Genomic DNA, 25,391 nt, shown 5'->3' on the forward strand with positions numbered 1-25,391 from the left:
CCAAGAGGATCAGGAGGATCTTTTGTTTTACAGATCTCCTTTAAGTACAGCCCTTGAAACAGAACAGATGCCAGCAGAATCCTGGGTCTCGAGGGAGGAGAAAAGGGAGGGAAAGAATAGTTGATTTCTAAGACATAAGGAAATCATTGAGATTAGGGCAAGGTTGAAAGAAAACAGGATTTCTTCCTGGAAGAGGCTGAACATCCATTTCCAAGGATGTACCAACATAATCTGTTGTCAGTCATATGCATATGTAGATACCATGTGTGTGACCTGGATATGCAACACATCGACACATGTATTGACAACTTTCTGCTCATTAGTCATTAGGCTGTAATTTCAGCCTGTGAAATTAAGCATTCTTACAGGTTAAAAGGCTATTATTGAGGAGCAAATCTTGTGGTTTTTGTTTCTGCTTATTAAGAATTAGTAAAGGAAGTTGCAGATGGTTTAGTAGATGAATGGGATGGTTGAGATCACCAGCTGGTTAAAAAGTGGATTAAAAGGAAATCAGCTTCACTGACTGTTGAAGAGGTAACAAATTTCCAGAAGCAAGTAGGAATGAAATGTCTTCAGAAGTATGTATTCATTCTTCATCTGGTTTTTGTTCTACAAGAAGAGCTGTGAGTACTACAGGTGAGTGCTGACTTTTGAGTCATGTTGCATTCTCATTTTGGAAACCAACTGCAGGGAGTAATACCAGATAATGAGGATTGATACTTAGTTCTTCTTTGCATCTACAGACAGCAAATCCCTTTAACTGGTGTCATTATCCACATTTTACAGGTAGAGATGATCACACACAAAAATGTGGAATAACCTGATGGAGGAGTCCCAGAGCCAGGACCTGAACACAGTCCCTGAATTCTTAAGACAGCATTAAATAACTGAGATGCCAAGAACTCCAGAAATTAGCAGTGACATTGTTTAAAGAACCATCTGAAAGATGGGGAATGGCAGAAGACACCTCCTATTGACTTTAGTGAAGCCAAGATTTCACATGGGCATTGAGTGTGACAGAAGAGGTGACCTGTTACACCGTATCAGCTGCATGTGTGAAAAATGGCTGAAAAGCAACATGCTAGTTACTCCAGGCAGTTCTAACCCAGACCTATTATTTGAAAACAACTTTGATACTCGGGGCAAACAGATAATGATGATGTAGAATTAACAAGCTTAATGGGGTAAGGCAAAAATAAGAAAACAAATAAAGAATTACAGAGATTTTAAACTTGAAGATTTCACATGGAAGTGAAATTATGCTAAATTTTTAAATAGCAACTTGTTAACTTAGCCTTACAATTTGTTGCAGATTTTGATGCCCTGGGTTTTGACCAGTTTCCATTACATTGTCTGTCTATACTTTTATTTTACATGGCTTCATTCATCAGATAGTCTAGCAAAATCTAAATGCTCTGTATCAGAGCCAGAAAATATATTTGAACTTACTGTCCATGTCTTTACATGCAACTCTTAAGAATCACAGTGAAAAACATTTCAGGATAAGTATTTACCAAGGTCTACATTTACAGAGGTGTTTGTGTCAGACTGTATAGCCTCAAAAATTATTAAATACTCTGGAAGTAAAATAATAGAAGACAAGTTAGTTAAATTGGGCAGCCAAACAAAATTTTCAGTAAATGACAGAAATGAGAGTATAAGGGATATTTATTTAGCATGTTCTGCTTTGTTCTGTTCATACAATTTGAGCCCAGAATGATGGAGCACTAAGTCTTTTAGTCTGACCTACTATATATACTTGGCCACTAAATTTTATCCAATTATGCCTGGGGTAAATCCAATTACTTCTGTTGGGATACAGTATGTTTTTCACAGAGACATCTTGTTTTATTTGGAGATTTCCAGAGAAGAAAACACAACTTCCCTCCATAATTTGTGCCAATGATTGCTCGTTCCCATTGTTAACATTTCTAATTTGAATTTGTCCAACTTCAGCTTCCATATGTCGACCCTCTGTTATTCTATTCCCCTACAAGATTAAAGGGCCTTCTAATTCCTGGTATTTTCCCCTACGAAGGTATGTATGTGCTGTTATCCAATTGCATCTTCTTCTTAGTATGGTAAGCAATTTGACTTATTTTTACAGAATCCTTAAATCATCTTTGTGGCTTGTCACTTGTCTCACATATTTTTCGAACAGGCCCCTATAACTGTGCATGCCAGATATGTGCATGCCAGCATCCCATGGACAGCCTGGATGCTGCAGCACAGGGAGATGAAATTAACTCCTTCGTCCTTTTCATGCTTTATGAAGACGTTGGGCAACCAGCTGTTCACGCATCCAATATATGCTTTATTCGCATCACTTAGCACTTGTCTTTTTAAATCCAAGCCAAACTAAATTACTTGCCAAGTCTACTTGGCATGTACGGTGCTACAATCAAAGTGTCTGCTTTCATGAGCGGGCTTGCTGCTGCGCCTGGCGTCCCGCCACCCGGGGAACAGCTGCGGGGATGCGTGAAGCCCCATCACATCACCAACACCCGTGCCGGGCGCGTAGGCTAGAGGGGGAAACGGGCACTCCTTGGTGTCCGGGGCCAGGCACGACGTCTCCGCTGGCAGCTGACAGGAGAGGGGCCCGGGGAAAAACGAGAAGGGATTGCGGCGCCGAGGGGAAGTGGGAGCCGAGCGTACCCGAGGGCGGGCGACCGCCTGCGGCGGTGGCGGCGGGGAGGCGCCGGGCTGCCCCGGGAGGGCGGACCGGGGCGGGTTGTGGAGGTGTGACCGCTGGTGTGACCGTTCCCGGGCACCGCCCTCCCCGCCGGGTCCCCTCCTTTCCTCCCAGCCGGGAGGCGGCGCGGAGAGACCGGTTGTGTGGTGCGGTGCAGTGGGGTGCGGTGCGGGCAGCCCCCGGCCCCAGCCGAGCCTCCGCGCCATGCCGGCCGCCGCGCCGCCCACGCTGCACCCCGCGGCGGGGTCCTGCTGCCCCTACGGCCACTGCGCGGGTGAGTGCCCCCTTCTCTCCATCTCCCGCCTCGGGGGCAGCCCCCGCGCCCCGTCACCGGCCCCTCTGCCCGGCAGGTGGCCGGCTGGGGGGGTCTTTTTGGGAGGAGGGGGGTGAACCGGCAGCGCCGCACCCCGGCTGCGGGGGGTGCGAGGAGGATCCGGCGGCGGCGAAACTTCCTCCCTGAGACCTTGCGTGTCTGTGGGGTTGCGGTGACCGCCGTGGCGTGAGGGAGTGGGGGGAGCTCTCGGTGATGTTTGGGCTTGACAGAGGAGCTTGAGAAGGACGGAGGAAGGAGCAATTCCTGCTTGGCGGTGGGACTGAGCGGGGACGGGGTCTTCAGGAGGGAAGGCAGGCTTTTGTAAAAGGGGATTGCCGAAGCTGCGAAGTTGGGGTGATCGTTCCACCGTGATTGAAAAATCAATTACTTGTATTTTTTATTAAAGCCCCCGCCCCGTTACGCTTTGTATCGTAGTGGAAACTAATGAAGCGGCTTCGTGTCCCAGCTTTTGGGAAGCGGAGCAAGAGGTTACAGCAACACGGAGATCAAGTCTCTGCTGCTTCCCACGGGGGTGCTGGGTGGGGGTCAGGCGGTCTGTGCCCCCTTTCCCAGGCTGAGACCCCCCTCAGCACCCGTGCCGAGGTACAAGAACAAGCTACGGAGTCTGAATGTGGAGTCAGTGTTTACTGTTCTGAAAAGCAGGCACGGTGTCAGCGGTACTGCAATAAAAATTGGAGATTGGAAGTAACTTGCCCTCTTAATAGTCGGTGTGAGTATAGTTCATTTGGGATGAATGCTCATGGGCTGCTCAGAGAGCACTGAGGCTCTGCAAAAATAAAGTAAATAGCACGTGATGCAAAGATTTTAAGCTGTTGCACAATCGTGTGTTAAAACATACCTGAAGGCTGTGAATTTTCCCTCAGCTGGGAAATGACTACAGCTGAAGCTATGTGGGTTAACAGGCACAGGCTAAAGGATAGGGAGGGAAGGGATGCTGTGATTCGGTAGCCAGACCTCTCTGGGTAAAAATGCCAGTTGTGTCCTTGTGTGGTTATGTTGGTTATGTTTGCTCCTATTTAATAACAGAACAGATATTTATAGGAAAGCTATTCCATAAGTTTTCACTGCACAGTGTTATTTTTTGCCCTCCTTAGGGGACATTCAGTACACAACATCATCAGGACTGGATGGGCTGCTGGTTTGAGCTAAAGGAACAGTTTTCAGTTTGTGAGACACTGTGTTTGGAAACAACCCCATAAACGCAAAACTTTTGTTACACTGTGTACTGAAAGGTTTCCTTTTTTAAAGACAAACAAATTCAACAGTATGAAATAATTCTGGATTCTTCCTCTGAGCATTTAGACTGCAACATATATTGTGTGAAAGGATGATCGAAGAGTATCACCAATACTGATAGTTCATCATGCATGCTTTTGCTACTAGCTTTATATAGAAATGAAAATATATGTATATACATGTTTGCATGCAAGTTTGTCTTCCCACCTCCTTGACCCCTTTTTCTTTAGTCTTCCTTTTTCTTGCAATTCTTGTGTTTTTACTCTAAATGCAGTTTTTACTCTTTGAAATGTTGAGAACAGCAGAGAGCTGAAACAGTTGGCAAGTGAACCCAAGCTTACAAAACATATTACAGCTACTTTGCGTAGCAGAAGTGCAGTTATTATAGCAACTCTGTCAGGTTCTTCTCAAGAGGTGGCTGCATTTTATATCCCAGGAAGCCATCCTGCAGTTCTCTGAAAAAAATACTGGTCCTGTGGAGTTAGTCTCTTTCTTGTAGTATAATGGGTGTGGATCTCCTGACATGGCATGGCTCTTACTATGAAAATTTTGTAGGATGTTAGGACACAACAACTGAGAGCTAGCTTCTTATAAATCTCCATCTGTGGTTCATTAGCCTGAATTGGTTGACTGGACTTAAACTGTCAGCAAAGATAAGGTAACTTGCTTTTAATGCAAGATATTGGCAACTGTTCAAGCCTTTGCATTTAAGCTGTGCTAAAGTTACTTTGTCTTTATTTATTTTTTTAAAATACTCAATTACCTTGAGCAAGTTAACCTGGGTATTGAATGTATCTTCATCTGGTAGTGTCACTATATGCTTTATATCCATCTGCACTCCTGCTTTTTCTAGTCATATTCTGCAGAGCTTCACAATTTTTGCATCTGCGGGACTTTCAGCATGTGGTGGCTAAGGGAAGTTGTGTGGGATTCATTTCCCCGTTTCTAAGATTACTTAGCTTAGTTTGTTTTCTGCAGAAACAGCTATAGCTTTGTAGAAATCAGGAAATCTGGTTGTCCTTCCTTCTTTTCCAACAGCTCTAGCACGAATTGAGTTGTTTTTTGTCTCTGCTTTTCCTCTGTTCCTTTGACTTGATGATTCCTAAACATTTAACAACATTTGACATCAGTGTTATATATATTTTCTTGTAAATGTAATTAGCATCAGAACATTAGGGTTTGATCCAGATCTCACTGAAGGTAATGTGAATCTCTTAATTAACTTCCGTGCAACTTGGATCAAAGCTGCAAATGTAGTTGAAAGGGGTGCTATGTGACACTTCTTAACAGTATACTATTTTCCAGGTTTTTCTCATTTTCAGGGCATGGGGTCTGTCCTTTTGGGGTGTTCACCAGGAAACAATGAAAAAAAAGGAGTGAGAGCTGCTGCCTTGATTGGTTATAATGTAAATTTGGGGGTTTGGTAATGCAAATTGTTCATCTTATCTAGCCTTCATTGCAGATGGAAGTCTGCACATTTACTATCTTCTCTCTGTTGCTAGTATAGTTTACTCAGTCTAATTATTGTAAGAATGCAAAACAATTATTTATGTCATTTATTCTTAGAAGAAGCTCTCATTAATCATTCTGAAAACACCATCTCCCACTCAATCAGTATTGCTAGCCTGCACACATACTCCAATTTTTCAGTTTTCTTGTCACCCCAAATAATGTAGTTAATGGAAATGCTGAGAAATGTCTGGTGCTGTGAAAATCCTGATCTTTCTGCTTGTCATCATGCTTTTAAGTCTGATTAGCACGGGCTTAGAGTTTTCCATGAGAAAACCGTTTTCTTTTAGAAGTTCTGTGAAACAATTTATTTTGCAATGTAGACTGTAATATATGAGTCTGTTCTGAAAACATGGTTCTATAATAATGGGGTTGGAAATTCTACATTTATGTGCGAGCTAAACTCTTAGTTGTGCTAAATTTCCAAAGAAAACTTTTGGGTAATTGCCCTTTTTGCAAACCAGATGGAGAATCAGACTCTGGCTGGATCTTTCCTTTAGTTATGCAACAAGGTTATTGGTAATAAAGGATATGGAAGCCTAATTAAACCCTCAGTGACACCTCTGCAAGCTCTCTTATTTTCACTGGGTTTGCTCAGTTGCAACTGATTAGTCATCAACTTGAGATTTAGGAAGCAATGCAAATAACATCTCCCCCAAGAAGAAACAGAATCCTGCTCCTTTGACTGAGGCAATGTTGGCTAACAGGATTAAAAGCAGTGAAAGCTTATTTGGTATTGAAACATAAATAATTAATTTGAAATATATGGTAGTTCAGGAGTCAAGAGCATCAACATGAAAGTGAAACTCCCTGTACACAGAGCCTTGAGAAGCACACGGAGGGCTTTGCCAGATGGATCCTGGCAAATATTGCCGTTGTGCAAGATGTTTTTATTTCCCTCTGTCAGTTCTGTCCCACTCCTGAAAGATTCTTGATGGAAGGTCCTGGACTGCAGAGCTCACTTCCCTGGTTACTGGGGCAGACCCTAAAGCTGTCAAACTGCAGAAAGCAGCCATGGCTGTTCCCAATAAAATACACAGCCTGTCATCTTTGAAAGAAATGAACTAAATGAGCAGTTTCATAATATTCTTTTTTTGGTTTTATGCAGGGTAACAACTTAAACTGAGCCTCACACCTCCAAAGGCACTGATTCATTTCACGTGCAGTCTTACATATCACTTAGTCTTTACAAATTATGCATCTGTATACTTCTTTAAAGGGCTTGCTTTATGCTCACTTTTAATTTGCTACCCTTAAAATGTCAGAAAGGAGATAATGAAAGTGGGGTTCTGCTCAAAAAAAAAGAGAGTAAAAATGATGGCACTCGTGACTCATTGTCAGACTACTTGAAATTTTTACCTTCATCTGCTGCTCTGGGGGTGATTCAGCTCAGTTTAACACTAACACATGGTAATAGCCATCTGTGTTTGCTGTAAATATTTTATTTTTTAATTACAAATGGCTTGATTTAGAAAATCTTAAACGGTGCAGTGGGGTGGCTGTGGGCCTGCAAGGGAAGAAGGTGAGCACCTGGGAAGGTAACTTTTGCCCAGCCACTGTTGCTGGGTGGGAAAAGGAGCATAACACTGAGAGAGCAAAGCAGGCTGCCCTGCAGCAGGCTACACCCTGCTGCTTCATCCTGGGGGGAGCTGGACAGGAGAGGGCCGGGACAGGCTGCAAAGGGGCTCTGAACGTTTAGCGAAGGAGAAGGGGGGTTGGAAGAAGAGGCAAGGAAGACCCCGAGTTTATCTTCTTAGAGGAGAAAGAAGGAAAGGTCCTGCTAAATGTCATTTATCACTTGTGGTTCTCATACAGTAAATATGGTCACATGTTGCTGTGTGCTGAGCCTCCTACATGCATTTCACTGTAGGATGGTACCCACAGTGGGGCTGGAGTGACACAGGCACTATGAGGAGAGACTGAGAGTTGTTCAGCCTGGAGAAGAAAAGGCTGAGAGGGAATCTTATCAATGCTTGCAAATATCTCAAGGGTGGATGGCAAGAGGATGGGACCAGGCTCTTTTCAGTGGTGCCCAATGATAGGGTGAGGGGCAATGGGAACAAACTGAAGCACAGGAGATTCCACCTGAATATGAGGAGAAACTTCTTTACCTTGAGAGTGCCAGAGCACTGGAACAGGCTGCCCAGGGAGGTGGTGGAGTCTCCTCTGGAAACATTCAAAACCCTCCTGGACACATTTCCTGCACAATCTGCTCTGGGTGAACCTGCTTTAGCAGGTGGCTTGGACTAGATGATCTCCAGAGGTCCCTTCCAACCCCAACCATTCTGTGATCCATCCTCAGAATGGAAAAATCCATAACTCATGTAGCCATAGCGAGGGATCCAATTCCCTCAGCTGAAGTCCAGCCATCTGTAAGGTTTTCACCCAGGGTGAACCTCCAGACGCTCTTTCCCATCCTAGGAACTCCTTCGCTACAAAATCTGCCTGCTTTTTAGCTGCTCTCGTACCCTTTGCCCTTGAGAATCTTCCATAAACTCAGAGATCTATGTCCCAAAGCTCGCAGTGAAAAGGAAGTGAGAGAAATGGGCAGGGAGAAAGGAGCAGAGTCCCTTCATCTCTATTTCTGAAGTGAAAGATTGGGCAAGAATGAAAATGGGCATTTATGGGACTGAAAGGTGTGGGGACCTCTAGTTTCCAGTTTGCATGTCATAATGGATGTTTATTTTATTGTTAAAATAAAAAGCTTTCATTCTTAAAATAAAAAGCAGGTGCATTGAAGATATGGTGTATGATGTGAAGTTGTGAAGTCTTCTTGCCTGCCCTTAAGAGGGCAGGGATGGGTACAAGGGTGTACATCTCCCATACCCTTGCTCTCTAGGAGTAGCCACTAAGGACGTTTTCTTTCCTCGCAGCTGGCACTTTGGCACTCACTTAATGGGACCAGACATATTTGGCCGGGAGAAACTTTAGTTCTGTTGGTGACATGTAGGACAGAAGGAACCCAACTTGACATACAGCCGAGTTTGCAGGGCTGACAGTTAAAGGAAAAATAATATTGCATGCAAATTTAAGCATGCTTGATGTGAAATTGTGAAAGGTAATGAACTCTGAATCCCCCCATACTGACTTTATAGGTTCTTTTAGGGCTAAGACTGTATATTTATTTTTTTATTTCCTTTTTGTAGATGAGCCCAAATTAGTTTTTCTTTGGTGACGTTAGAGTACTGCCTGAGCTGCTGAGTGATTTTAGTTTTCTGCAGATTGGGTTACACTGGGTCAGGCAATTGTCTCCATTATACTAGTGCAAATTGGACATGGATGTGCTGGCATAAAAATGACTGGAAGTGCCCAATAGGGCAGCAGAAACAATGTTATAGAAATGAAACCGATTCTCTTTTTTTTTTTTTTTTTTTTTTTTTTTAATTGTGATAGTATTAGAACTGTTCTTGAGAGATTCTGGCTGATAAATGGTATTTGTAACATTGAGCATAGATTTGTTTTTCATCTGCACCAGTAGCTGATGCAGAGAAGAATTCATGCAAATGCCATGATGAGTTGTTTTTTTAATGGAATTGGATGAAGTACACTTTAAGTCTTCTAAAAATACTTAGATTGTGCTTATTTTATTTGGTTTAGTAAACCATGGTTATTATTTCATGTGATTTACAGTAATATGTTATTGCATAGTGTATTTTGTAACTTCCTTACCATCAAATGCATTCTGAACACGTATGATTTGTTTAATGTATTAAAAAATCTATTTCTGCAGGGCCATGTACTTGTAATCTAGCATTATTCAGGTTACAAAGTCAAGCCTTCATGACTATTGATTAGCAGTGCTGTCCCTGCAACCTGTGTTCCTGTGCATTAAGATATAAACATTAATTACACTATCAGATGCTGCATTTTCCCCTCCAGGGTCTCTGGCTCCATCAGTGCATATGATGGACAAAGCTTACCTAATGAGCATCTACTTACTGTTTCCTCTGGCTGTTTGTGCCTTTCACTGCATGCTTTTTGAACCCTGCTGCTAATACATGCTCATTAACTTGTGAGCTGTTCTGTCATGGTTATTGCTACAGCAACAAACATGGAGCAGTGTCTCTGTGATACCTGTAAAGAGAGGGCATGAACTGCAGTCAGTGGGAGTCGAGGTGCAAAAAATAAAGTCAAAAGTACTTCAATTTGGGGAAGAATGCAACTTGAAATGCCTGGGTCCTGAATTTTGGGATGACTTAGCATTATCTATATGTTGTGTTTTTATTACCATGTGTCTGAAGTGCCTCTTCCAGTATATTCTCTTGCAGTTGTGAGCACTGAGCAGGTTTGTGGATCAGGTCATGGGATACCACCGGAATGTACTCCTCTCTAAGAAATCTAGATTAAGTTGTTTGCTTTGAACCTCTATGGAATTGGTTGAGAGAAAATCTGGTTCTTCAGGGCTACGCTGCCATACACAGAGAAACTATTATTCTTCCTGTATTCTTTCACTACACACTTATCAGCTCTAATTACAGGGGTTAAGGTCTCTATGGGCAACAGCTTTTTTTCTTTTTTTATGGCACAGTCCTGATTCCACTGTGTCTGGAGGAGCATCCACTGTACCTGGAGGAGACATAGGAAAAACTGTATGCACTTCTGAACTATCTTGTATGCAAGGAGGAGGTGAATTCAAGTGACGCTGACAACTTTGTTTGTTTGTCCTGTCTTAATGATGACCTTGGTAATGTTCTCTTAATGTAGTCAGCTGTTTCTGTGCATGTGGTTTTTCCTGTTCTTTAAAAAAAAAAAAAAAAGCAAGGTGGACTGTTATAATATGGTAAGTGACAACAAAAGCAACAAAAGCAGGTGGATGTCCTTGATGAAGAACTTCAAAGGAACAGACCACGTGAGGACAGTTCTGTTGCTGGCTCCTGGTCCCATCCCTTTGCCTAAGCTCAGCATCTAACCCATTCCTATTCTCACCCTCACATTTTACTGCTTCCCTGTTACAGTCTTCATCTGCTTCCACTGTGTCAGCAAAGTTCGTAGAAATTGCCATCAGCCGGTATCAGAGTTCATAGGAATTGTTGTCAGACAGTGTCTGTAGTCCTCTTACAACGTCTTTTCTCTGCTCCTGGTCCAGTTCTTCACTAGGTTTCCTTTTTCAGTTCCAGTGTCTGGCTCTGCTCATGCAGGCTGGCTTCTGGACAGTGACACCCCTTCCAGTTCCCTTTCCTATTCCTAGCCTTCTTCTTCTCTCCCTTCAAGTTTCAGCTTCCTCTCCCAGCTCCTACTGCATTGCGTCTCCCCTTGGCATTTCCCCAATCAACTTCCATTTTTAATCCCTTTGCTCTACCCCATTTTATAAGAAATTTCTAATCCTGTCTCTTTGCTGGGCCAATTTGTCTTCCATAACACATGACAGGACAGTGATCCCCTTCTCCCTCATTCTGTTTTTCTGTCTCTGAACATGTTTGTCTGTAGTAGTGGTTTCCTTTTTTAGTAAAGTCCCTGTGCTCCATGTTTTTCTTCCAGTTTCCCTTCTGACAAGACATTTCTAGTCTCCTTGGTTTGTCTTATTGACTCTCAGTCTGGCTGTGGGAAGTCCAGCCACCTTTACTCAATCTCAAACTTTTGATTCAACTGTTCAACTTCTGCTTTTTCTTATTAACATTACTGTCTTGGCCTCATCGCTGGTGGGGTTTTTGAAAGCAGCCAGACACTAACCTCCCGTGGAAATGGCTTGTATAATACCTCTGAATGCCCAATTTTCAGATGTTCCTTTCCTTTGTGATCTGCTCTGTCTGCTTTTGTCTGAATTGAATACCTGCTGCACAGAGGAGTGCCATGGAATCACCAAGAGAATGGAGAGACAGACTGCTGTCTCAGTTCTGGTGTTTGATGCTCCTGGATCAGTTACTAAAGTGGCTGATCCAGTGGAAAAGACATTTTTCAAGCTTAGCTTGAAGCATGCTGTGGTCCTCAAGGTCCACCGTACCACTGAGCTGTGTGAGCCTTTGAAAGTTGCGTAGGTTCGAACCAGCTGGGACTGTCTTGCAACGTTTGACACTGTCTTGCTCCAGTCCTTGTGGAATTTGACTGCATGACTGCCTTTGCGTTGTTGCTGAAATAACCGCCAGTCCTGACTCAAACAAATTCTCTGCCCTAAGGTGATGTAAAGAGTAGGGAGGGAAGAAAAGGAAAGAGAAGGTGCTACAACTATGGCTCTTCAGAGAAAAATTCTGCAGTAGTGTTTCCAACAGCAGGGCTGTAAATGATGCCCATGTAAAATTTACTTGCTGTAAAAGGATGCCTGTGATCATATTTTGTTTCCATGTAACTAATTTAGTACATTGAGAGTTGTCATACCACTGCTTCGGTTTTGGGCACCAACAGTGTGTGCTAGCCCCAACAGTTGCAACATTTAATAATTTACAGCAAGAAGAGGAGATCAGGATGGCATACTTCTAGAGGACTCAGATTTCATTCTGGAGGCGACTGCTGATGCACACTGGTAACCTGTGTGAAACACATACTTGGCTGCTCTGGGTTGAAGTCCAGAGACGTTCTTCACCCTCAAGTACTTTAAGATACCTGTTGATACTTTGACATGAATGAAATGGTTTGGGTTCCAATTAAGATTAAATTTTTACTCTATGATCTTTGTTTTGCATGTTCTCAGCAGGAATTGCGGTGCTTATGGAGAAAACAGGCATTTCTGTCCCTTCACATTTGAAACAATATTTTGGTTATGCTATATTGGGATCAATACATCAAAACAACTCCCAGATAAACAGTTTTTGTCATGTGCAACTTGACTGCTAATTCTGCTAATGTTTCGGGGAGTTTTCGTGGTTGCTTTTATAAGTGGAGGCTTTCATGTTGATCCAAGGTCTTCTGAAGAAATTGCAGGGCTTAAATAACACCATTTTGTTCACAGAAAGCAAATCCATAACTAGATCTTATTGCAGTGTTGCTTTCTGTTTTAAATTGTGCTGTAATACTCCTTGTAAAAATTTAATTCCACTGTAGCCTGTGACTTGATAACAGAATTAGCTGCTGGGTGAACCATTCAGTTCATTACTGGAACTGTGATCTCAAGCAGGAGAGCCAAGAAGGAATACCAGATGAGTGGAAATATTTTAATCAATGAACAAAAACCTAGAGACTGGTCAAGGGAAGGGATAAGTTTTGAAGGGCAAATGGCAGCCATATGTTTAAAATTGCAAGAACAGGTGACCTCTGGCAAACCCCATTACTGTTGTAGGGGGTGTAGCCAGGCAATTCCTTAAGATCTAGATTGGTTGAAGGACTGTATACACACTTTATTCAGAACTTAAGTCTTCTGAATGAACACTATTTTACTCCAAGCCCAGAGTATGAGCCAAAATCCTACAAGGAAAGGTCTTCTAGAGGAGTTTTTGTGGTTTCCTTCCCCTCAGTGGGATTGACTGAAACTATCACAAGTGGTTGGAGTTGGATTTTGAAAATGAACCCCTAAGACCCCGGATGAAGCTAGGTCAATGGAGGAGTTTGTTTTAGTTGATGAGGACTGGGTTAGGGAGCAATTAAATAGTCTGGACATCCATAAACCCATGGGTCCAGATGGGATGCATCCGCGGGTGCTGAGGGAGCTGGCTGAAGTCATTGCTGGACCGCTCCATCATCTTTGGCAAGTCTTGGGAAACGGGAGAGGTGCCTGAGGATTGGAGGAAAGCAAATGTCACTCCAGTCTTCAAAAAGGAGGACCCGGGTAATTATAGACCGGTCAGACTCACCTCTGTCCCTGGGAAGGTAATGGAACAGCTTATCCTTGGTGCCAACTCAAGGCATATCAAGGATAAGAGGGTTATTAGGGGCAGTCAGCATGGCTTTACCAAGGGTAGGTCATGCTTGACCAACCTCATAGCCTTTTATGAGAATGTAACAAGGTGGATGGATGATGGCAGAGCGGTAGATGTGGTCTACCTTGACTTCAGTAAAGCCTTTGACACAGTCTCCCACAGCATCCTCACAGCTAAGTTGAGGAGGTGTGGTCTGGACAATAGAGTAGTGAGGTGGGTTGCAAACTGGCTTAAGGAGAGAAGCCAGAGAGTGGTAATCAATGGTGCGGAGTCTAGTTGGAGGCCAGTATCTAGTGGAGTGCCTCAGGGGTCAGTACTGGGGCCAATATTGTTCAATATATTCATTAACGATTTAGACGAGGAAATAGAGTGTACTATCAGCAAGTTTGCTGATGACACCAAGCTGGGAGGAGTGGCTGACACGCCAGAAGGCTGTGCTGCCATCCAGCAGGACCTGGACAGGCTGGAGAGTTGGGCGGGGAATAACCTAATGAAATTTAACAAGGGAAAGTGTAGAGTCCTGCATCTGGGCAGGAACAACCCCAGGTTCCAGTATAGGTTGGGAAATTACATATTAGAGAGCAGTGTAGGGGAAAGTGACCTGGGGGTCCTGGTGGACAACAGGATGACCATGAGCCAGCACTGTGCCCTTGTGGCCAGGAAGGCCAATAGCATCCTTGGGTGTATTACAAGGGGGGTGATTAGTAGATCGAGAGAGGTCCTCCTTCCCCTCTACTCTGCCCTGGTGAGACCACATCTGGAATATTGTGTCCAGTTTTGGGTCCCTCAGTTCAAGAAGGACAGGGTACTGCTGGAGAGGGTCCAGCGTAGGGCAACGAAGATGATTAAGGGAGTGGAGCACCTCCCTTATGAAGAAAGGCTGAGGGAGCTGGGTCTCTTTAGTTTGGAGAAGAGGAGACTGAGGGGTGACCTTATTAATGTTTATAAATATATAAAGGGTGAGTGCCATGAGGATGGAGCCAGGCTCTTCTCGGTGGCAAACAATGATAGGACAAGGGGTAATGGGATCAAGCTGGAACACAAGAGGTTCCGCTTAAATTTGAGAAAAAACTTCTTCTCAGTGAGGGTGACAGAGCACTGGAACAGGGTGCCCGGGGAGGTTGTGGAGTCTCCTTCTCTGGAGACATTCAAAACCCGCCTGGACATGTTCCTGTGCGACCTCACCTAGCTGTTCCTGCTCCAGCAGGGGGATTGGACTAGATGATCTTTTGAGGTCCCTTCCAATCCCAAACATACTGTGATACTGTGAAAAGCTGCCCTCCCTTTAGCAACCTTTTTCTCTCCAGGGAGCACTTCTGCTCTGGACAGTAGGGGCTGAACTTCTTGTTCCTTCTACCTGTTTGAGCCCCCAGATACATGTTTGTCCCATCTTCCCTGCTTCTCTAGGGAGCTGATGTGATTGTTTACCCTACAAGACCATCATTTCTTCATCATAGAATCATTTCACTTGAAAGAGACCCTCAGGATTATCAAGTCCAACCATAACCTAACCTAACTCTGGTACTAAACCATGTCCCTAAGAACATTGTCTAAATGCCTTTTAAACACCTTCAGGGATGGTAACTCCACCACTTCCCTGGGCAGCCTGTTCCAATGCCGGACAACCCTTTCCCTGAAGAATTTTTTCCTAATGTCCAATCTGAACCTCCCCTGGTGCAACTTGAGGCCATTTCCTCTTCTCCTGTCACTTGCTACTTAGGAGAAGAGACCAACACCCTCCATGCTACAACCTCCTTTCAGGTAGTTGTAGAGAGTGATAAGGTCTCATCTCAGCCTCCTTTTCTCCAGGCTGAACAGCCCCAGTTCTCTCAGCTGCTCCTCATCAGACTTGTGCTCCAGGCCCATCACCAGCTTTGTCACACTCCTCTACACTCTCTCTGATACCTCAATGTCTTTCTTCTGATGTGGGGCCTGAAACTGAACGCAGTGTTCAAAGTGGGGCCTCCCCAGTGCTGAGTACAGTGGCACAATCACTTCTCCAGTCCTGCTGGCAACAGTATTCCTGATACAAGCCAGGATGCTGTTGGCCTTTTTGGCCACCTGGGCATACTGCTGGCTCATATTCAGCTGGCTTTCAATCAACACCCCCAGATCCCTCTCTGCCAGGCAGCTTTCCAGCTACTCTTTCCCAAGCCTGTAGCGCTGCCTGGGGTTGTTGGGACGCAAGTGCAGACCCAGCGCTTGGCCTTGTTGAACCTCATACAACTGGCCTCAGCCCAATGGTCCAGATCCCTCTGTATGGGCATCCTACCCTCCAGCAGATCAACACTCTCACCCAATTTGGTGTTATCTGCAAACTTGCAGAGGGTGCACTCAATCCCCTCATCCAGATCATTGATAAAGAGATTAAACAGAACTGGCCCTAATACTGAGCCCTGGGGAACACCACTCATGACCGGCCACCAACTGAATTTGGGTCCATTCACCACAACTGTTTGGGCCAAACCATCCAGCCAGTTCTTTATCCATCGAAGAGTACACCCATCCAGGCCATCATCTGGAGCTCTGTATCGCTCTGTGAGTCCTGGTTTTCTTTGTGCCGATGTATGCAGCTTGGGTGGCACATGTGGTGTCCTTGGCCAGCTGTGCTGCCGAACTCCTGCCCTTCCTTAGCAGCCTCCTCGACCGTGCTGCTCCCATACAGTCTTCTGCCCTCTTCATCTTTTGCATTATCCTATAGATTGATACTTGTTGGTATGCAAGCATATGAACAACCTGATCTAGTTGACGATGTCCCTGCTTATTGCAAGGGGGTTGGACTAGATGACCTTTAAAGGTACCTTCCAACCTAAATGGTTCTGTGATTCTAGATATAGATAGCTGCTAAAAATAGACAGATACATGCATCCATCTGTATTAAAAATTATAAGAAATATGGATATTTGATAACCATTAGCTCTCAGGAAAAAAACCATTTTATTTCTGATATATAATTTGCCAGTACTCAGACTCATTGAAGTGTGTTTTTGATCCCACCTCCCTCTTCCTCCTTCTCCCACTTTAATATAAATATGGAAACAAGATTTTGAAGTGATATAAATTGTAGCTATGGGATTTGTGTATGTGTGTGACCTTTGGAGGCTTTCTAGAAATGCTTGTTACTGCTTTAAGTATATGCAATCCTGACAGATTGAGGCTTACTTCATGTGTGTCAATTAAAATAACTATAGCATAACTGCAAAATAACAGAAATTATGATTGAAAAAGTTGTAACAGGCAACCAAAATTAATTTTTTATTTTGTGTAATATATAGTCATTGTGACCACAAACTTGACAAAATTTGACACTTCTACTTTTGTCAGAAGACATTAGGAGATTCCTTTATGCATTGATTTAAGCACTTACGTAACTTCCTTCTATATCTTAGAAGAATATGAGTATATGTTAACTTCTGGTTTGTGTCAAACTGTTTTTGGCTAGAAATTAAGCCAATTTTAAAAGCACATTCTTGCATTGTTCTTAATAATTACATAGAACCACTCTTTTTCCATTAGTTACAGAATTAAAAAATAAACTTGGTTTCTGTTTAAAGCTTAGCCAATTTAGTGAAGAAAGGAAACATGATTGATGTTTGTGTAATTCAAACAATCAACAGTGCAGCTAGGCACTTAAAATGAATGGTTTGTAGAAAGGTGTGATAATAGCAGCATAGCTGGGAGAAACATAATCTGTGGGAAAAATAATTATTAGCGTAGCATTGTTTTTATGTTGTACTAAGATTATAAGCAGTAAAGATGTCACAGACTGTTCCCATAAGCAAGGTAATGCTTTGATGAAAGTGGATATGCAAGGCTCTGGAAATGTTGATTAAATTCAGAGCTTTGGCAGTTCCTGGTAACCAACATGTTCTGAAGTTGATGTAGATTTCAGGAAACTATTATTACATCTGAATTTTTTTTTTCCCCCCATTCAGAGTAGGCTTTATTCTGGGTGGAATGTAAATATCTGATTGCTGAAAAATTGCTAGCACATATGTAGTTGTCTTTTGATAACAAGAGATCATCCTTGAAAAGCAGAATGAAGACAGAAATAACTTGTGCAACCACCAAGCATTAGTCACTTGTGGCTCTTATATAATGCTTACGTCTTCCATCAGCATGCTGGCAGCTGGGCTTCTTTGTGATATTTACTTGGAGAAGAAGTGTCTATCTAATTTGGCAGAGGAAGAAAATGAAGCCAAGATATAAGAGATGTGCTGGGGAGCACACAGGGCTTATAGCTGGTGAGAGTATTAAGAAGTGTCCATCCTTGTACGTGGAACGAAGGCAGCAGCAAAGTGGGGGTTCGTAGCAGTGTCTTTTTGTGGGCTTTCCCCACTCAACCCCTGGCCATTTGGATCTGCTATTTTTGAGGCAGAGGGAGTAAAATGTTCCAACAGTTGCTGTAGTTTTCCCTATTGTTTGTAATTCTAGGTGAGGAGGCGTATTTCCTCTTCACTCTATTATGCCTTGATGAAAAGGACAAATAAAAATACATAGCTTGAAGTACAAAAAATGGCTTTTCAGCAGTTGAAAACCAAAATGTAGGAGGCTTAAGCTTGCCGGAACCCTTGAGCACACGTGTGTTAACCCTCACACCAAGAGAAATACTCATACGCACAGATTTTCCTTTGTGGATTTGCATGCTGCACTGACTATGTAATCGTAGTAATATATAAAAATGAGTGGCATTCTCTGGGAGATAAGCCATTTGTGTATGGAAGTTTCCTTGTAATGGTTCAGTAATCATTCTGGCTGCTTGATCCTCTTAGATGGTACATGTTGAATGTTTGTTTCCAACTGAACCACAAGACTTTTAAATGGAATTGGAAGCACTCTGTGATCTCATTCTGAAAGTTCATTTCTTGAGGCTGAAAAGAATTGCATTGTAATCAAGTTTTCATCTGAAATACAAGCAACTGGAGTACTTTAAGGGGGCATTTTTATTCTTAGCTTATTGTTGTATTTATGTTATGGCTTGGCTTGTCCATAACCACGTATTATGTTTTCAGTTCTTCCTTTTTAGATTATAGATAAAGGGTGGTGCTGTTTTCTTGTTGGTCAGTGTTCTAAGATGAAATATTGTACAGAAAATTGTTCACGTCCTTAAAAGATATTCAGGAGTTTGTGCAATTTTTACATAATTTAAAAAAAATAAAAATATCAACCCAAAATGTCAGAAAACTAAGATGACCTTTCTTTAAGGGAAAAAATTAACTTACGTTACTATTAAATGTACTATAAAATTGCTGTGAAATTGTAGCAAGTAATACTTTTTAAAAAGAATCTCATTTACTCAATTTGTTGTAGAAATCTAGAAACTAAATGTATGGTCCAGGAAAAGCGAAGATAATTATTTATAAGAATATAAGGTTGCATACACATAGCTATCTTTAGGATTTTTAAACCAGAAGTAATTAATTTCTTTTACTTCATGCAATGTAATTGTGGAACTTGCTGTCACAGGGTTTACAGAGGCCAAAATTGTAATTGGGTTCAGAAAGGAACTGAGTGAGTTCATGGTAGGTGGATTCATAAGAGGATACTAAACAATTTGGATGAAGTTCTGGCACAAGTAACCTAATTTTATTAAGATTTCTGGAAGATGGGAGGATTTAGGAGAAAGATCTATTTGTTTTCAATATTATTATTTTTTAATAGCATTTCTCTGTCACAAGGTGCATTTACATTTTCTCAGAAACTTGAAAATGGTTGTAGTTGCATGTATGTGGAGTTATTCCTTAGTGTCAGTTTAAGTTTTTTATAAGCATTGAAGGCACCTACCCTTACTCCCTGAGGTCACATACACTGATATGTAGAAAACTATTACACAAAAAGATGTGATGATGCAAAATAAATCATCTGCCTGCTTTTTGTTTACTTTAGGGCGCCGAGGCTTCTTTGACCATTCGTCACACAACGGAAGCTCAAAAGTAAGAGAGAGGAAACTACATGGGACTTGTCCTCCTGTTGGTCGTGGAAATGCTGGAAAACCTTGTTCGAGTGAAAGCAGTCATAGGCCCCCATGTTTTAATCCCCGCAATGGTTTTCACACAATACATTCAGAGCACAGTCCTGTGAAGCCGAGGATTATCACAGTGGTGAAACCTGGTGGACACACACTCAGAAGGATAACCTTGCTTCTCAACAGGAGATCGGTCCAGACCTTTGAACAGCTGCTGGCTGACATTTCAGAAGCTCTGGGTTTTCCACGCTGGAAGAATGACCGTGTGAGAAAGCTTTACAATCTGAGAGGCAGAGAAATCCGAAGCGTTTCTGACTTCTTCAGGGAAGGTGATGCGTTCATAGCTATGGGGAGGGAGCCCCTTACTTTGAAAAACCTGGAAGTGGTGTTACAAGAACTTTATCCTGAAAATCCTTATGCTGCCTGTGCTGCTATTCAGCAGAATGAGGAGCAGTCCCAAAAACTGAAGAGCAGGCTGTATGACAAGGCTTTGATAGTGGACAGTGGCTTTGATGAGACAGAAATTGCCAAGAGCTGCAGTGATGGCATGTCTCCAAAACTGGCAACTGGACATGAGGGGAAAAGTCAAGCCAAGACAAAGCAAGAGGAAAAAATGAGAACCAAAAAAAAGTGGACTAGAGGGAGCCGGGATGGTGAACATGGAATAAAGCCTTCTAGAAAAACCCAAGAAAGTGAGAGGTACCTTAACCATGAACGAAGTTCTGAGGAGGGATTAGGAGAGAGTTTAGAGGAGTTGGTGAGGTGTGAGAAGTGTGAACAGGAAAGGCAGGCCAGACAAAAGTTACAAAGGGAAAGGCAGGCTGAGGCCTCATTTGAGAACAGAGACCTGAACACAGGTGCATGTCAGAGGTACCAGATAGAAAGAAATGCAAAAATCAGGAATTGCCGAAAATCTTCAGAGGTTTGTCTGGAAGGTGAGGAAGTTGGTTGGAAAGGTAATGGCTGTAGGAGGACGTGGAAGCCCCTGCCTAGGAATGATAATGAAGGGCTGGAGAAGCAAAAAAGGAGCATAGAGAAGGAAAGGGATGTGGAGAAACGTGAAAACCATGGGAAGGAAGTAGTGAAAATCAAGAAGAATACTATAGAAGGGCTGCAGCTAACTCGTGAAGTGAGGGAAGAGAATGGAAGTAGCTGTGTAATGAACCAAAGTGGTTGGCTAAAGAAAGACTCTGCAAGGGATGCTGAGAGACCATCTAAGACATATAGAGAAGGCAGAGAGGGACAAAGGGCTAAAGAGGAGGGTGCTAGAGGAGAGGGGAATATTGCACATAGAGAGGGTGACATGACACGACGAGAAAAAATGGGGGAGCGCAGAGTCAATAAAGAAGAAAACAAGGCTCAGGGATTGGAAAACGCAAGCCGGAGGCACGCCATTAAAAGCAGAACTGATGTGGAAAAGCACTATGAGATTGGCAGAACTATTGGGGATGGGAACTTTGCAGTGGTGAAGGAATGTCGCCACTGTGACTCCAATCAGATCTATGCCATGAAAATTGTTGACAAATCCAAGCTGAAAGGGAAAGAGGACATGATGGAAAGTGAAATTCTGATCATTAGGAGTCTCTCTCATCCCAACATAGTAAGCTTAATTGAAGTGTATGAGACAGAAGCTGAGATCTACCTAATCCTGGAGTATGTCCCAGGAGGGGACTTGTTTGATGCAATCATAGAAAGTGTGAAGTTCACGGAGCATGATGCTGCTGTCATGATCACTGACCTGTGTGAAGCACTGGTTTATATTCACAGCAAGAACATTGTCCATAGGGACCTCAAACCAGAGAATCTTTTGGTAGGTATTGACAAACATACTGCATATGTACGAATTGAATTTATTTTTATTTAGTTATGACTCTTTGAATATTTTTAAGCAAATACTGTGCAGAGATAATGCACTGTGGTAGAACTGTTTGGAAAAATAGGTGCAATGGCTGTGCATTACAGATAGTAGTGCTTGCAGACAGAAATTCAAATAAAAATGACCTGGCTTTCACGGGTAGTGAGCCTTTGTATTTTTCTGGAAAACGGGCTGTAACTTGTCATCTGATTTCCAGGTGTACAAGGATGATTTTTTTTTTTGCATGAAGGATGCACTGAATCATAAGGCATCTTCCATGCAGACCAAAAGTTACTAAAATTACTAATTTAGCTTATTTATTTGGTGGACTTTTTGTCCACTGCAGTCACACATCCTGCAGACCACTGCACTAGTCCTCTACTGTAGTGATATCTATCTTGTGACAATTTATTTTCTTAGGAGCCAAAGTACAATGCAGTTGATTGAAATAATCTGACAGTAAAATGTGAGTGTTTTGCTGAAATACAGCACTGAAGTCAGCTCAGATACTAACTTCACGCCAAAAAGTTCCTTTTTTTCAATACATTTCTCAGGCTACATTCTTTGCATCCAACACTGAAGTCAGCAGAGTTACTCAAATGTGTGAATATGCACAGAAATGTTTGCAGTATTCACACTTGACAAGACACCCATTGTAGAACAGAAACAGTTAGCAACTCTTCCTTGCTAATTGTGTTAGTGGCTTCTACTAGAATTCCGAATTTCCTGACACCAAATATTTGCCAGTCTCTTAAGAAATCAAATTTGGTGGAAGGTCATACTTAGCCAGGAAAAAAAAAAAAAAAAAAAAAAGAGGCAATAGATTGTTTAGTCCTATGTGCCATTCAGTTCTTTAAGGGAATTAATTTTTGGTATAAATCAGTGTGAATATCTGGAGAAAAGCAACAGTGTTGCCTGTACGACATGCAGAGATTGAACAAGGCTGGGCCTGAAAGGTTTGCTCTCAAGCCTTTTGACTAACCAGTAACATCTACATGAAGTCCTGCCATGTATCCTACTTAGTCCGATGAAATTCCTTGGCATATGTGTAAATAAAAGACAGTGAGTGAAAGTGGCTGGTTTGAAGGAAGAAATTTGCATCTGAGTCCTACCTTCATGCCTTGTTTTGCCATTAGAACAAAACGTCACTTAGAATTGCAGGGCTTTTTCCAGAAGCTAATTTTCCATTTTGAACCGGGCTCTGCTCCTTCCTCTTTTCTGAAAATAAGCTAGTGCACCTGGAACACCTGAGACCAGATGCTTCATTTCTCTCTATAATATGTAATCATCACAGTGATGCAGGTAAGCGAAGAGAGGCACTATACAGGTCTGTTCTGGTTGTTTTCACATTTAGTTCACAGCACTGCAGAACAGAGATTGCTGGGCAGTGGCAAAGTTGTGTAGCACTGAAATAATCACATTGCCTGTTTTGATAGTCAGAAAATATTTTTCAAGGATAGAGTGGCCCTCAGCCTGTATGTATTTTGTCATATGAGAGAGAACAGTGCTACCGAAACACTGTGGGAAAGAAAATTGTACCTGTTCCAGTTTCACCTTGCTGCTAATTGGCTGTGAACACCTGTATTAGATACCATTTACATACAGCATCCTTTTAAAAAGTCAGTCTGTTCAACAAGCCAAATGATTTTGTAAGCTCTTGATAGCGTTGGATAGCTCATGTTGCTATCTAATAAGCATCCCTATAAATATAGGCCATTTGACCAAGATTCTGGCTTTCTGACTTTTAATGTGCTGCCTCTAACCCCTTGGAGTGCTTGGAGCAGTAGCAGCAGAGTAGGGTGGAGAGCTACCACTGATGTTAACGTAAGCTGGTGCTGAACAACAACAGTCAGTACTGAAGCAAATTTCATGGATTTATCTGCTATTGGTGGGTCAGGGACTGGGGGCAGCCTTCTGGAGAGGAAGCACATTGCTGGAAAGGCTGGCATCTTGCAGGGATGTCCTTGTTTGTGGCATACCTCTTGTTGTACTTTTGATTCCTACACTATGGATGTTTAAGTCTGAATTGGTCCCTCTTGACTTTCTTCATACACAGAGGACACAAGTAGGTATGTACTTTTGGGATGTTGACTTGTTTGTGCTACTCTGAGGTCTTCTTTTGGTCAGGTGAATCTTGTCCTTCATTTTTGTCAACTGTTTTTCCTTTACCCTTTCCAGCAAGTGGGAAATGGAAGAGATCCTTGGTCTCTTTTACTAAGGAAATGTGTTTAGCTACTGTACACCTACTTTGTGTGAGAATGTAACACTGTTCCTTATGACTTTTGAACATACTGGCTAATTTCCATGAGAGCTGATGGAGAAGCAGTGAACTGGGAAAAAGAGTTTCTGTAAGTTTCAGGAAAATAAGTAGCTGGGGAAAGAAGGAAAACCCTTTCTGTCCCTACAGAGGAAAAGATGGAAATATACTCTGATGTGTAGTAAGTTGTAAAATTATTGACAGGAGAAAGAGATGGAAACCTAGTTTAATTATTAGTTCACTGCATGACTGTTCCTCGTATGGAACTGTCCTCTAGTTATAAACTTCTGTAAGAGTCTGCCATTACCTTTCTTTTTGTTTTTCCCCTCCCTCTTTTACTACTGCATGTGCCCACAATGACCAGACTCCTTGCAGCGCAGCTGTGAGACAGGAGGGTGGTGACACGTGCTACAAAAACAAAATCTGTTTGACAGCTGATGTGAAGACAGGTGCTCTGACTCCCTCCCATCTGTTAACACACTCACCTGATTCAGGACTAGGTGTTCAGCAATAAAACCTTTGCTACACCATATGATATATTTGGTCCCACAAAAGAAACCAGTCACTTATTTAATGCTACCTGGAGGAGCAGAGTTTACTAGCACAGTTTTTAGCTAAGGGACAGTTTAATTCTACAGGTGCTAGCATTTCTTGACTTGTGGGTCAGAAATTGATTTCAAATTGTAGTGGTTTTTTGTTATTTTTTTCCAAATCAGAGCTGCAAGAGATCAAAAGTCACATCCTTGCCTGCTTTTCTGGGGGGCTGGCTTGTATTAGTGGTTATAAACTCATTTCCTTGTATTCTTCTCAAATGTGCTAATGTAGTAATTGTTTAACACTCATCTTTATAGATAATAGAAGAGTTATAGCTTTTTATGCATTTGAGTTTTTTTCTCCCCACTCTGCCCTTCCTCTCAAGTTTTCATATATGTATGAGAAGTTCAAGTGTTGCTTTTCTTTCATTTAATTTTGCTTTTATGACAGTATTTACATATACACAAAGTGCTGTCAGAGGTTTTCAAGTACATTTGGGTTAAAATCCTGCTTAACCTGTCAAGAGCTTTCAGTACGATGAACCTACACAGGGAATTTTCTGTAACATTTTTTCATAGCCATTCTTCTAGTTAGAAGCAAGGGATGTCTGAAACTCAAATGTGTAAGCAGTGCTTTTTGTTTAACTCTTTTTAATATATAAAATGTCCAATGGTCTAGCTTGCTTTTGTGACGTCTAGATGAAGAATCTCTGCTACTGTATATATGTGCATGCAGAGGAATATTAATGCTATAAATAATCTTCTTAATCACCCTGATGGATTTCATAAAGTAGATATGAAAACAAACAAGGACATGAAGAGCTAAGAGTCATCAACAGACAGGAGAAAAGGAAATGATCAATTAATCCCTTTTTTGAAGAGGCTCTTGGCTTTTCAATAGTATATTATAATCTCCTGGATGTATGGCTGGGATAGCTAGAAGTCCTCAGACAATACTATCTTGCTATGCTGGATTTGACAGTAGTGAGCAATTCTGACTGCCTTTAGTCCAGGACTAACAGATACTGGCTTCCCTTGCTGTTGAGGGATACAAGTAGTTGTGTTGCATAAATTGGTTTTCTATAGAAATCGTACTGCATGCTGGTCTTCTGTTTCTCAGTTAGCTCTGTAGGCAGGTAGGACAGGGCAACATTTTAAAATGGACCTTTGGAACCATTTGTTGTAGTTTTGAATGCAGAGGCAGTAGTAGCTGTTTCTTGGGT

At 42.3% G+C, this 25,391-nt stretch overlaps 1 protein-coding gene across 2 annotated transcripts in view; it reads left to right on the forward strand.

Annotated features, from left to right (window-relative positions):
- Window positions 1–2,783: 2,783 nt before the first annotated feature.
- The window catches only part of DCLK3 (doublecortin like kinase 3), a 30,321-nt gene continuing 7,713 nt past the window's right edge, over window positions 2,784–25,391 (forward strand). Inside the window, exons 1-2 of one of the 2 annotated variants that reach the window (XM_065051854.1) lie at window positions 2,784–2,966; window positions 19,445–21,333. In XM_065051854.1, coding sequence (XP_064907926.1) covers window positions 2,897–2,966; window positions 19,445–21,333 — 1,959 coding nt within the window. In that variant the 5' untranslated portion in view covers window positions 2,784–2,896. The remainder of the gene's footprint in view (window positions 2,967–19,444; window positions 21,334–25,391) is intronic. The other variant, XM_065051853.1, reaches the window with a different exon arrangement.

The sequence above is a fragment of the Columba livia genome, chromosome 2 (assembly GCF_036013475.1).
Source record: "Columba livia isolate bColLiv1 breed racing homer chromosome 2, bColLiv1.pat.W.v2, whole genome shotgun sequence".
Taxonomy (NCBI): Eukaryota; Metazoa; Chordata; class Aves; order Columbiformes; family Columbidae; genus Columba; species Columba livia.